The sequence below is a fragment of the Heliconius melpomene genome, chromosome 18 (assembly GCF_056956725.1).
Source record: "Heliconius melpomene rosina isolate 202511_hmr_F chromosome 18, ASM5695672v1, whole genome shotgun sequence".
Taxonomy (NCBI): domain Eukaryota; kingdom Metazoa; phylum Arthropoda; class Insecta; order Lepidoptera; family Nymphalidae; genus Heliconius; species Heliconius melpomene.
The window spans coordinates 4,654,608-4,669,160 of NC_140406.1; the positions used below are offsets into that span (position 1 = coordinate 4,654,608).

The window sequence follows — 14,553 nt, forward strand, 5'->3', positions numbered from 1 at the left end:
ATAATAAATAATAATTCATTCCCCTGAGTGAGAATCGAGCCCACAACCGTCGCGTTAAAGTCATACGCACGCATTCGTGGTTCAGACACGACGGCCAAGTCAAACGATCAGAGTAAAACGATCACAATATAAGTATCATAATAAAACTAATGAAATAAATAGCAAAATATATTTAATTTTCTTGATGTATATAAAATAACTAAGTACTGGTTGAGTAGGTACTATTAATATAATTCTACATTTTACATTATTATAACTTTAGGACTTAGAAGTACACAATATTATGATTATTAATTAAAGCTATAGTTTAAGTTATTATTGTAAAGATATATTTTGGACATCACACTATCAATGCCTTTTCTTATGGAAGAAACTGTAAATGTCGTGCGCTGTACTTGCGACATTTAGTACTCGGAGACCGTTTCCCTGAAACAAATTATATTTATATGAAAATCAAAATAAAACAAACACAAAATAGATAATTAAATATAAAAATATTCGGTTGATAATCTCCTCTTTTTACAGAAGTCGGTTAAAAATGTTACAAGGAATATCAAAAGGTTAAGGTTGAAATAAATACAAAACAAATATTTGATACGAAAACCTACTATATATATATCTATCCTACTACCTATGTGAAATATATTTATTCTTAAAAATATATAAAATATAACTTACAACCACTTTAACTCCTTTCTTAATAGCACCAATTTTGCCTGGTCTCGCCTCACTCGGGCCAACAAACAATGATAACACACACAATAACACAACAAACAATGCCGAGAATTTCATTTTGTATTTTTTTTAAATATTATTGTTTAGGAGAGTTTCAGTATTTTATATAGCAGTATTTTATATGTCACGATTTGACTAACGTAGTACCTTTATATACGGCGGCTATAAAGAGAGATAAAGATTTCTTTGAGTTCGGGACTCCACCGCATCCCGTAAGTGGGGTCGTCTCGGCCTTTCGCGACGTATGCGGCATGAGCATGACGCAAACTGAGATATCATATTTATTACTTGTGTACACTTTTCATGCTAAATTTAGTTAGCTTACTTTTAAACTGTGTAAATATTGAAGACCTTCTGTTTTCTTGCCATAGCTATTGATCCTCTAATGCTCCTCTACCACTTTTAAGCTCATTTTCCGCACATTGAAGTTATATGGAATTTGATTTCACATTTTAAAGTTGGCTCCAATAACGACTGTGACAATTTCAAAAATTCATGAAATGACACTAAATTACCATTTCATGAAATGGGTATTATTTACCATTTCATGAATATTAGAAACTGCCTCGCCGTACCACCGTCGCAGCAATTATATTTCTTTAAATTACTTTAAATATTTAAACTTTAATACATTAGGACATCTTGTGCGCTTCAAGTTTTTAAAATGTTTAGTGTTTAGTCTCACTTTTTTATTTTTTATTTTCATATTTACAGTTTTCTTTTAGGATAGGTTGGTACGGTACGGGATCCTTTTATATCAGGTCTCCTGATATTAGAAGCTCATATTGTGTACCTACGCTCAAATGAAAACATATTGCCTTTTAAAATGAAAATTGTTTATGTGAATAAAGTCAACATAAAAGGAACTATTTTTCCATCAGCAGGTGTTTTAAGTTTATAGTTACTTTCCTATCTACGGTATAGTACCTTTTTTTATACATATTTTCGTAGTAATAGGAATATCACAACTATCTTTTCTGAGCTTCGTGCATATTAATATCGCACTATACATATTATGTAGGTGTAGGTATTATTATTATTATGTTACCTATATTTTATAAATATTATTTTCGCCTTTGAATCTTAAAAATTAAAACAATGGGGCATTGAAAGGCTAATTCGGAGAATTCAGCATGTTCGGGAGGATTAGGGTTCCGTAACTCGGGTGAGTGAGTTACGGAACCCTTACACGTGTATTAAATAATAATAATAATATTTACTGGCTGGAAATCCTCCGTGGTTTGTAAGTTTTGGGAGAATCCTAGATTAGTAGGGTTAAGGAAACAAATACATGCCCAAAGTTCTACTTTAAATAGAGGGAATGGGAAACAGACGACAACATTTACTTAGCCGCCTGCTAAGCTGTTAATACTAAAACTCGAACTCAACGGGAAGTACAATTTTTGAAAGTTGACAAACCTACGTTAGCGTGTGACACTCGTAGGGTTAAAACAAATAATTTAACATAAAAATAATATATTCTTACGTTAGGCCACATAGTAACAAACATACTTACACTGATAAACATATTACCCTTCTTTATGTCATGTTGAATAAAAATAAAAGTGGATATTGTAAAATTATCTAAGTAAATTCTACGCACTTATAAGTTCCTTATCAGATATTGCTAAATCCACAAAGCACTACGAGAAACTATTTCAAATATGTACAAGAGAAATGTCATTGAAATTTCCATTTAAATACAAGAGGGTCTCAGTTTCAAGCATAATTCAAAAGTTCTTTGGCGAGTGGTTATCTGTTTAAGAACTAATATTTGAAATGAATTTGTTCGTAGTTTTTTTAACTCTAATGGTGACGATGTTACTTTTAGTCAATCCGGCCGCTGCCGATCCAAAAATTAGCATTAATTCAATAAAAAAAGGCGGTAAAATAATAGTAAGTATATTAAACAAGTAATCCTTCATTACTGTTATATTTTTAAAAAAATAGTAACAACTTTTTACAGATACATTTAATAATTAATTAATTTATTATTTTGCAGAAAAAAGGCGTTGGAGTAATCAGTGCCGCGGGTTCTATTCACGATGTGTACAACTACGTCCACAATAAAAAACACAAAGGATAAATATATAGGAAACAGATAGATATTCAATACATTGCAGTTTTTGGTGGATTTTAGACGTTAATTGTGATTCAAAACAGATGACATACAGTATATAGAATGTGTCAGTAGGTTCTCCATCAACAAAAAACCACACTCAAATCTAGACGTATAAATATTTGATAATAAAAAATACACACATTTTATTTGTTTTTTATTTTACTTAATGAATATTGAGTATTTTATTTTTATAAATATAAATTATAGTTATGGACAATTTGTCCTTTTTCAAATTTACATTGAAATATATATTTTTTAAATAATCCATTTTATTTCTTTTTTAGCTTTACTCTGTATCCTGCACACAGCAGGGTAGGCAGCGTTACAAATGCATAACAATTCAATCATATTAAACATTATTCATTAGAAACTAGTGCAGCTTTCCCATGCTTATTGGGCTAGATAGACCTTTTGGTAGAATGACATGTCTAGACAATGTCAACTAGTTTTATGGAATTTTTTACTTCAGCGCCGTAAATATTTAGGTGGGTAATTATTTATGGATAATCTTAAGATTTGTACCTTATTTTGAACTGGTCTATAAAAATGTTATAATAAATTTGTTTAAATCATAGCAATCATGAAATAAATATGATATAAAATAAAAGAAAATATATTTTTTATGTGAAATATATATTAAAATATATTATAAATTATTATAATGATATACATATTAGTATTATTTACTTAATTAGAATTTTAAAAATGTAATGTTAATGACTTTCAATTGTGTTTCCTGTTGCGTACTTGATTGTATATTTCGTGAGCCGTCCCTGCTGCTCCGACAATTCCAAGACCTTTTTTCTAAAAAAAATAAAAAAAGACATTAAATACGTAACTTAAAAATAATTATATAATTTATCATTTGTATATAATATAATCTAGAATGGTTAACCAAGACACAAACCTAACTCCAGGTTAGCGCAGCGCATTTAAAAAATTATAAATAACAATATAAATTATTTAAATAAGAAACATATAGCTTATTTTAAAAAAATGTGATATTAGAAAAATATCTGTTAAATATTAAAAATCACATAAAATATACTTACAATCACTCTACCGCCCTTTTTGACGGCGTTCAAATTAACTTTCGGAGCAGCACTGGACTCGCCTACAAACAAGGCTATAACAGCCATCAGCATCACAAAAATAGTTGAGAACTTCATTTTAAATATATTTTTCTGGAACAGCTGTAGTATTAGCACTGGTTAAGCAGCTATGAGCATGTGATGCTTTTGCTTCTCACCCCCTCTATTTAAAGTTGTATATGTTTCCTTAAGCCTGCCATTGTGGGATTCTCCCATGCTTTAGAAACCAATGAGTAGGTTTTCCATCACGTAAATGCATAATAACCGTATTATGTAACGCACGTCCTCAGTAACAATAATGGACGCTCTGGTATTTTCTAATGTAAAAAAAACTAAGAAACATATCTTCCTTAATTATAAATTTAATTTGATTTTAATTTGAAGCCGTATAAATTGTCATACAAGCTAGTTGTATAGTAAAGATTAAAACCATTATTTTAATAATATTATTATTATTATGAATCATAGAAAAAAATTATAGTATCAGTGCAAACACAGGTGTTGGGTTGTTATATTACTGAATAACTAGACATCGGATAATATGCATTTGCATATTTACATATGCAAACGCATGTAATTGTAAGTATTTTAGTAAATAAAACAGTAATCGTACTATCCTACAATTTACAAGAAAAAAAAGCTTATAATATACGTTAATAAAAAAATAAAAAGAACGTTTTAATATTTTAATACTGATTCATTCATAAAACCATTTAAAACACATTTTAGGATAATATTTACTATTTTTCAATTTCTCGCTGTATCCGTTCATGTATGCATATGTATATAGACGACCAGGGAATATAACCAGGCAAGCTAATGTTAAGAGGTTAAGACGTCTATTCCGACATTCCATTCCTATCAAGACTTTTCCGTTCCTCATTTTCCACCGAATTCTGGAGGCATTGCGTGTTGATTGGAGATAATAATAATATTTTTTCTATTAATAAATGTTTTAAATGTTTATTATTGAACCTAACTGCAAAGCATAATTATGTATAGTTTGTTTTTTTGACTACATTGATATATAGAATTATGCAAAGATACCTTACCTATAAAATTTTAAGTTTAAAAAAAATACTACCTATTTATTTTACATAATTTTTATTATAAAGAGTAAGTTTGGACATATTTATTTCCTTAAGCCATTTATTGCGGGATTCTCCAAAACCTTGCAAACCACGATATATTTTCAGTAGAATTTGTAATAAGCCTCGTCTACTGTTGTGGTTATACGTCGATCAAACATGTTTACTTGTGTTAAGGAGTAGAATGTGCGGAAAAGCTTGGAATTTACGTGAAATGTATGAAATTGCTGAACTGCTGAAGTGCTTTTTATAGTTTAAAAAATGACTACTTTTAATTAATAACTTCTTTTTTTAATTTTATTAATAAATATATAAACTTTAAACTAAAAGTGCACGTTTTCTAATTAATATTCTATGGTAAGTAGGGAAACGACTAACTCAAAATCCGACTGGACATCGAATACTTAAACATTTTTTTGTATATAAAATGCAAAATTCTAGTATAATAATATTTTTAATATTTATTATTACATGTATGATATATATTCGTTCGGTCGGATAAGTACCGATATAGACACGACGACCATAAATACCCTAAGACGTACCAGATTGCTAGATACTTATAGTGAAAATGAAATGCACATTTTTTATAGCTTCACGCTGTAAGCAAAGTGAGTCTATTATTAAAAATAATAAAATTAATATATTTTTTTACTAATTTTGTATTATACGATTAATGTAAATTTAATAATATTTTAGAATTAATGAAATGCCTATGTCAGAAATATAATATTATATAATTAAAGGTTAAATCTTTTTAAATATATGTATACTTTTTAATATAACATTATAATAGATTACAGAAGATTAAAATCAAAAGCATGTTACAGTTACATATATATATATATTAATTTTTTCGTCAATTGTTTTTCTTATGGTGTAATTGATTGTATATTTCGTGAGCGGTTCCTGCTGCACTAATGATTCCAAGTCCCTTTTTCTAAAAAAATATAAAAAAATTACATTACGATGTACACAAATTTAAAAAAAAAGTCAGCTTCACGCTGTATCCCGCACACAGCAGGGTAGGCAGAGGGAACCTAATGTTAAAACACTCCGTTCCCCACTTTCCACCGAATTGGGTGTTGAGTGGCAGCTCAACGCCCTACCAGAGCGATGATGAAAATATAAATTTAAATAAAAATTTCCTCCATTGATTTCCTGGAGTGGGAATCGAACCCACTACCAGTCACGTTTACCGTCACACTTTGTTCCCCTGCGCTACTACTCAAATATACACAAATTATAAAAGCCTAATTACAGATTATTATATGTTTATATCTATATAATATTTCAAAATACTTACGATTACTTTGCCACCCTTTTTTATAGAATTTATGTTAACTTTGGGGGCAGCGCTAGTTTGACTCACAAACATCGCCATCACTGCCATCAGCATAACAAAAATCATTGAGAAATTCATTTTTACTAAAATAATAAATAATAATAACCAAGGTCAAATCCGTGAGAGCTATACGTGAGTAGTTCAGCTAATGCCTTCAGTTTCTTCACATCCCTTTTATTTAAATTAATTAATTAAAAGTAATTAAGCTTGTTCTAGTTTGCTTAAGCCTATTAGTGGGGTTGTCCCATAGTTTAAAAAAACCCACGATGATGATGATGATGTTTGGTTGTGGTTACTAAATTACATAGGCACATAGCAACAAGCCATTAGATATGAAAACTAGAATTTTTGACTGACCAACTAGATAAAAGGGAGGTAGCACGATATAAGGTTGTACGTTCGATTCTTACTCGAGGAATATATTGTAACTGTGTATACAGGGGGGAATTGTCAGCGCCACTTTAAATGAAACCACAGTTTTAACTACTCTATAAAAGCCTAATATAATTCGGAAAAAAAATAATTCTCAAAAATGAAAAAGTTTTTTTTTCAAAGAAAATAAATAATAAAATTATCGTTTTAAAATAAAACGCCATTTGTAAAGTATAACATAGGCACGCACACACTTACCTGTCAAAGCGGCAACGTCGCATACGTATGTGTGCGTGACACTAAATACAGGTATGGATAAAAATCGTGAAATGAAAAAAAAATCCTTGATTATTTTTTTTAATTCTGGGTTTGAAATATTTTACCCTATATACAGTTTCAGTAAAAGAAGCGCTGCCTCTTCCACCCTAATAATAATAAATAAATAATTAATATTGTAATAACTACATTAAAAATATATATAATATTTTAACTTCTTCGGTCTGGTAATCAGGCAAACCGCGGCGTTGAACATGTCATTTAATACGAAATGTTTCTTGAATTCTACGGAAAGGGGGAAACGGAGGTGTTTTAATGGGAACGGAGTATCTTAACACTAGTTTTCCAGGTTACCTCTTTCTATTGCTATGTGAAAAATAAAGCGTTAACTTTAAAAAAAATACATAGAAGACCCATTAAAAATTGTTGAACATTAAAGCGGGAAATTTTATGAGAAGGGACATCTTATGAGGAGACGCAGTAATTTAGGCTATCAAATATTTATGTTCTTACAAAAGAGGGAAATACCATATTACAAGAAGGTACTCAATTGTATTATTCTCAAATATGGCAAAATTTTTTTAAAATAAGTATTTACCCGAAACACTGCAACCACTCATGTTCTACTCGTATACCAATTGAATTCGTATTTAAAATATTTTTTACATATCAAGCATAAGCTTCTTTTGAAACACAACAGGCAATAACATTTTCAGCTCATTTTAAGATTTTAAATGGCGATGTGAAAAAGATCTATCTATTATTTTTTGTACGTATATACGTTAGGTACGAATCATAAAAAATACTTAATTACGAAGGTCCAGTTCATAAATTTTATTATTTGAATTTATACTTTACATAAATATTTTTAATTTACGCTTTTGTTTCTACGTGAAAATTTAAAATCAGAACTGGTCTGATATATTAACTTTAGAAATTTAATCAAATATTACCCAATATTTGATTAAATTTCTAATTGGGTTTATCTGGTTTATCGTTGTTATTATTAATATTTTTTGTTATTTCGTATTGGTATATATAGTTTTTTATTTATTTAGTATCAATAATAAAGACAAACAGAATTTAATCTAAGAATTATGTTATTGAACGATGTTAAATCGCTTAAAAAAAAATACTTTACTAGGCTTATAAGTTACAAAGCTACAGTGTAGCTTACTCATAAACAACGTAATTAAGATTGAAAGGGCTTGTGTACTAGTAATTTACATTCAATATTAATTTGTTAAATATTAATTCAATTCATTCAATATTATTTTATGTTGCATAAAATAGTTAGTTATTAATAATTTCTTAAATAGTTCTAAAACCGACAATGTAAGGTATCCTATCCTATCCTATCCTATCCTATCCTATCCTATCCTATATCTTATAAAACAAAGTCGCTTTTCGTGTCTGTCTGAACTTTCTAACTCTTCTTCTTCTAAACCACCCAACGGATTTTTATTCGGTTTTCACCATTAGGTCGAGTATTTCTCAGGGAAGGTTTATATATAGTTTATTATTTGTACATTCTTATGTAAATTAACATAAATACGATAAATGTGTCTAAAGTCCTACCCATTGAGACACTTTCGCGCATGCGCTGCTTTAATGGTAAGTACTACATGAAAATAATGCACTGGAGTATTGTTTCTCTTAATAAGATCTACAAAAAAGTCCGCGAGAGCATATTTTTATCTTTTAAGGATAACGTGTAGTGATCATATTTCTGTCTAAAAATAGTAATTTCAATATATTTTTTATTGTGAGGGATATTTTTCCATAACCTATATCTTATAAAACAAAGTCGCTTTTCGTGTCTGTCTGAACTTTCTAACTCTTCTTCTTCTAAACCACCCAACGGATTTTTATTCGGTTTTCACCATTAGGTCGAGTATTTCTCAGGGAAGGTTTATATATAGTTTATTATTTGTACATTCTTATGTAAATTAACATAAATACGATAAATGTGTCTAAAGTCCTACCCATTGAGACACTTTCGCGCATGCGCTGCTTTAATGGTAAGTACTACATGAAAATAATGCACTGGAGTATTGTTTCTCTTAATAAGATCTACAAAAAAGTCCGCGAGAGCATATTTTTATCTTTTAAGGATAACGTGTAGTGATCATATTTCTGTCTAAAAATAGTAATTTCAATATATTTTTTATTGTGAGGGATATTTTTCCATAATGGTATTAATCCTTATCCTTTAAAATACTTTATTAATTTTCTACGTTAAACGAAGATAAAATTAGCTTTTTACACTATTTCGAAATTGCGAATAGTTTTAGAGAAAAACGCATTTAATTATTGACACATCACGCCGTTGACTCATCAGCTGTGCCGACTCAAGTTTCACTTATCCCTTACTCTCAGCATATAAATATGTATATTAGTTTCGATTCCCGGCCAATGCATTCTATTTAATTTTCCTCACAGGCAGCCATGTAGTGCTTGCTTTTCATCAGGGACAGAATACCCTCTTCAGCATTAACCACAAGCTCGAAAAAAAAACCCGCCCGCTATAGAGGCATAGCAACGAAGATTTAGATGCGTTTGCACGTATTGGATAATTGGAGTTGAATGTATTATTTCAGCGCGATATATTTGGTTTCATATTTTTTGTAGTAGTTATTAGTAGGAAGGCTTTTGTTTATAATTTCTTCCGTTTAAAAATTGTCATTTAACTATCTAAAAATAGTCATTTAAATATATTTTAATAAGTACTTGAAAATATTAGTAGCACAGATTTAAAATTACGATACCTACTAAAAAATCCTTGCTGAGTAAAACAATTGGAAAATCCTTATTGAAACTACGAAACTGCGGGTTGCATTAGGGTTTAATTAATTTTCACATTATCTTAAGTGCTTTGCAAACATACATTATATGAATAATCCAGTAGTAAAAGCGGGCGAAGCCGCAAGGGGGTCGCTAGTATTTAATAAACAAGGGAGACAGCGGAGCTTGCTTGAGGCGCACCAAGGCTGTCGTAGGCTGGTTGACGCGCTCGCTGCACCGGTTTTAATATACCTACATTCACACGGAAACAGAACGTGCTATTTTTAATGCTTTGTTTTAGTTACTTTGGTACGTTTTAAGGGATTTTTTAGCAACATATTATGTATATCAACATTATAATTATATGTGTTTGAAGTACTAAACGCACCTCGCGCGAGCTTGTACGTCTACAAAAACTCGTTGAATTTCTGTTTAACCACTGTTCGTACATCATTTTCAATAGTAGCACTAACCAAATGGGTATTGGAAAGGGGGGAGCCGGGTGTTCCGTGTGCTGAGGCACTCAATTTCCCAACTTCCGCCGAATTCTGATTAATTATTATTAAGTTTGATGGTCAATTTTACGATCGCAAACAATTTCAACACTTCCTACGTTGTTATAACTTATCAGTGATAAGAATAAGGATAAGATCAATAAAAAGCATTAATTTGAACTTGTTACTTGCCAGAGCGTCAAGAGCCAGAGATCATTTCCGAGGGACACAGGCTCAAATCCCGCTTAGTAAAATTCTTATACATTTTATAAAAACATTTTGTTCGTTTCTATATGTGGAATAACATTAATTAAACAGCATTCCCCTTTGCCTATACGATAATTCTAACTACTTGAATAAGTTGTAACAAGCGTATAAGAATTTTGACCTAGCTTGACAAGAGTGTTATGCTTACTTATCAAAGCGCTTGGACGATTTCCAAGATGCACGGGTTCAAGTCCCGCTACGGTTTAATTTTTTAAACGTTTTCTGAAAAAGGGTTTGCCTTAACTAAGTGTGGAATAACATTTTAAAAAGATCTAAAAAATATTTAATAGAACATATATTTAAAATAAAAACTTAAATTTCAGAACATAATATTTATTATTGTAAATTTTTACATAATATATAATATACATTATTATTAGATTTTAATCTAACCGTGGTTTTTTCTCCTACGGAGTTGTTCGAGTATTTCACGAGCCGTTCCTCTACCTTTACCCTTAGCGACAGCGCCGCTTATTCCCTAAAAGAAAAAAAATATAATAAGTAAAACAGTATTAATACATACGCATTACCCAAACCAACCATACCAACAAAATACAAAATATACCAACAAAAAATTAAGCCTAATAGACAACAAGAAAAACTTGAAAAGATCAGTTCAAAACTAAAGGCCCTGAAAAATATCTTTAAATGCGCCAAAAATAGCAAGATAAACAGAAAAAGGAGGTTCTTTCGGGATATACCAGGTAAAATTCAAATATTCCTTCCGTGTTCCGTGGTGAAACTGAACATCGCGCTTCCTCTTATATCAAGAATATTCCGGAATCCATAGTAGTTATTTACTATATATACGGGTTTGTTTAACAAATTATAATAAAATAAGTTAAAGTTGATTTAAATCGTTAAAGTTTATTTAAATCACAAATACAAGAGAAATAAAAAAAATAATTTTCAAAAAAATCACTCACAAGAAGGCCTCTTCCGCTAGCACTGATCGTTGGTACAAACAGACCGATTATTGCCATCAGCATTATAAAAAGGAATGAAATCTTCATTTTGATGATAATCTTTACTGCTTCTTCCAAGTTTTATATACCCACTAGCTAACTACTAAGTCACTGATGAATTCCAAAACAAGCACAGTGTATATAAGTGAATTCGGATTTTCCTCATCGGCTTCGTGTACCCAGTTTCTCTCACGCTTTGAAAAACATTGAGCACCTGCTAACTCGAGACAGAAAACGATTAATTCTAAATATTTCCTTATAGTTAAACACGTGTTAAACTAGTTATCATTATTAATTAAATATGAAGATAATAATATTGTTATTTAAATGATAATTCCTATTGGAATTTCGTTATGTATAGCAAAGTTAATTAATAAGTCGGTTTTTAAGTTCTTTATAAACAATATAATAAATAAATAAACATTCTTTATTCCTAGCATTTAAAAACAAAAATGTTATTAAAATAGAAGAATAGTAGAAAATTTAAAAGATTTGCAACCGGATGACAATATAAATACATATGGGTTAGTTAAATAAAAATAATATTTGAAGTTGTCTGTCTGTCTGTAAGCATGCCCTCTTTCTCGCTCTGGGTCCTAGTAGGCAGACAAAGATCAGGGAGACATCCTTCTGTTCCGCCACACAACACCATGTCTCCAAAATAGGACGGAAAGTGGAGAACGGATAGTCCGTTCTCAAGTCTCAATGCTATACAGAAACCTGTATCCGGTAGAGGGAACCCTCTGTCCACCCTGTTACACTTAGACACATCTTAGTGGTATTTATGTAGTTGGTTACTAAAACTCAATTACTTTAATTTCTTTGACTGTTTTGTTTTGTTTGATCAAATATTTGACTATAACTTTCGTTATCGAAATGCCATACCTATTACATCGTGAAAGAAAACACTTTCTGTCTTAACTTTCTCTTAGAAACTCTTACTATAACTTAATCGGTGACAGTAAATAAAAAATTCTTCTATTTTTTTCATTTCTTGGAAAGGTTGTCTATATTAAAGAAAAATAAGACTAAGAAGATGGGAAGCCTGAAAAAAAGCAATTGTTGATTTTCTAAGGTTTCTTCAACGTACAAATAAATCTGAGAAGATTTTATTGTTTCAGAAACATTTGATATCGCTACCATAATACTGTAAGAATACTCAGAATAAATATAATATAATTCGAAATAAATAGATTTTTCTTTATTTATTTGATTAACGTCATGTGTAGGTTGTTGTTGGTTGTTTGCTTGGTTGGTTATGTACCTAAACAACTATAATAGATACTATTAAGTATCTATTAATATGTAGCGGCTGAGTAAACTAAGAGCAATTTTTTTATTATGTTTGTTTACATTTACTTGGGTTGGAAAACGTCTGTTAAGGTTTTTCTATGTAAAGTACATACATTATATGTAGGTACATATTCGCATTTTATATACACTCGCACGTTTTCTTTGAACATCAATATTCATCGATTACTACATTGTTAATCGACCTCTCTAGCTACCATTGTATTGTACAGATCACTAATTATTAATCAAGAAAATAAAGGTATCTTAACTGGTTTCCACTCTATTTTGTTTTCATTTGTCTGCAGAGTGCTGATATTTAAGTGAGGAATGTAAACGTATAAAATACAAGCAATGCGACGAGGATTAGAACCCATAACCATCACACTAATAGACGCTGCCTCACTGCTCTACAACAAACAGTAGAACTCTCCCTTACAACAGCATCTCATAATTGATAATAACGAAATTCATAATTTCAATATGTTATTTATTGTTTAATAACTTTAATATACTAAAGTAGACTAATAAATCTAAAAACACGATTTTTGTTTTTGATTGTAATTTAAGGTCTCCAAAATGACCTTGACACTTACACTTGAATATATTTTGACATTTCCCTATTCCCAATACTGCGCATGGCGATAGTTAGGCGTTGGTTTTTTTAGTAAATATATAAATATTTCTGTAGTAAATATATTAATATTATTCATCTTTATAAAGCTTTCTATTTTTTGTTTAAGAAAAATGAAATGATAAATAGTTGTATAGTTTTTGATTGTAATTGAGAGTATGTTAAAATGACCTTCACACTTGCACTTGAATATATAAGTAACTAGCGACCCTCTTGCGGCTTCGCCCGCTTTAACTACTGGATTATTCATGTAATGTAAGTTTGCAAAGCACTTAAGATAATGTGAAAATTAATTAAACCCTAATACAACCCGCATTTTTGTAGTTTCAATAAGGATTTTCCAATTGTTTTACACAGCAAGGATTTTTTAGTAAGTACCGTAATTTTAAATCTGTGCTACTAATCTTTTCAAGTACTTATTAAAATATATTTAAATGACTATTTTTAAACGGAAGAAATTATAAACTAAAACCTACCTACTACTAACTACTACAAAAAATGTGAAACCAAAGATATCGCGATTAAATAATACATTCAACTCCAATTATCCAATACGTGCAAACGCATCTAACTAAATCTTCGTTGCTATAGAGGCAGCCGGGTTTTTTTTTTCGAGCTTGTGGTTAATGCTGAAGGGGGTATTCTGTTCCTGATGAAAAGCAAGCACTACGTGGCTGCCTGTGAGGAAAATTAAATAGAATGCATGGGCCGGGAATCGAACCCGGGCCGCCTGCGTGGCAGGCGAGCATTCTACCACTGAACCACCGATGCGCGTAAGGCAGGCGGGCGCGGCGGACACATGGCGAGTGGCGAGCCGTTTCGCAGCAAGGATTTTTTTGATATTGTAACAACTTCTAAAGTACTTATTATAATGAAAAACAGTAAAAGACAGTTTTGGTCTACATTAAATGGCCAACGTAACTAATGTACTTATTTATATGCTGAGAGTAAGGGATAAGTGAAACTTGAGTAACATACAGCTGATGTGTCAACGGCGGGATGTGTCAACAATTAAATGCGTTTTTCTGTAAAACTATTCGCAATTTCGAAATATTGTAAATAGCAAATTTTATCTTCGTTTAACGTAGAA

The 14,553-nt window shown here is 30.5% G+C and overlaps 1 protein-coding gene and 2 long non-coding RNA genes across 3 annotated transcripts; 1 reads left to right on the forward strand and 2 right to left on the reverse strand.

Moving 5' to 3' along the window:
• Positions 1-155: 155 nt before the first annotated feature.
• On the reverse strand, positions 156-4,248 carry LOC146529297 (uncharacterized). The gene is made up of 4 exons (XM_085201908.1): positions 3,910-4,248; positions 3,584-3,661; positions 679-801; positions 156-426 (listed from the first exon to the last, which is right to left on the reverse strand). Exons 1-4 carry the CDS (start codon positions 4,024-4,026, stop codon positions 349-351), a joined length of 396 nt encoding a protein of 131 aa, XP_085058034.1. The 5' UTR covers positions 4,027-4,248; the 3' UTR covers positions 156-348.
• On the forward strand, positions 2,332-3,001 carry LOC146529298 (uncharacterized). Its single transcript, XR_014879034.1, has 2 exons — positions 2,332-2,631; positions 2,738-3,001. It is a non-coding gene; the product is annotated as an uncharacterized LOC146529298 (long non-coding RNA).
• A 6,643-nt stretch (positions 4,249-10,891) lies between the features above and the next one.
• On the reverse strand, positions 10,892-11,823 carry LOC146529299 (uncharacterized). The gene is made up of 2 exons (XR_014879022.1): positions 11,501-11,823; positions 10,892-11,052 (listed from the first exon to the last, which is right to left on the reverse strand). It is a non-coding gene; the product is annotated as an uncharacterized LOC146529299 (long non-coding RNA).
• Between the last annotated feature and the right edge of the window lie 2,730 nt (positions 11,824-14,553).

Bases quoted from the DNA above. Each gene is read 5' to 3' on its own strand.
- LOC146529297 (XM_085201908.1), bottom strand. From the start codon at position 4,026: ATGAAGTTCTCAACTATTTTTGTGATGCTGATGGCTGTTATAGCCTTG. The intron at 3,662-3,909 runs GTAAGTATATTT...TATTTTTTTTAG, and splicing joins AAAAGGGCGGTAGAGTGATT to AAAAAAGGTCTTGGAATTGT. The intron at 427-678 runs GTAAGTTATATT...AATTTGTTTCAG, and splicing joins AGAAAGGAGTTAAAGTGGTT to GGAAACGGTCTCCGAGTACT.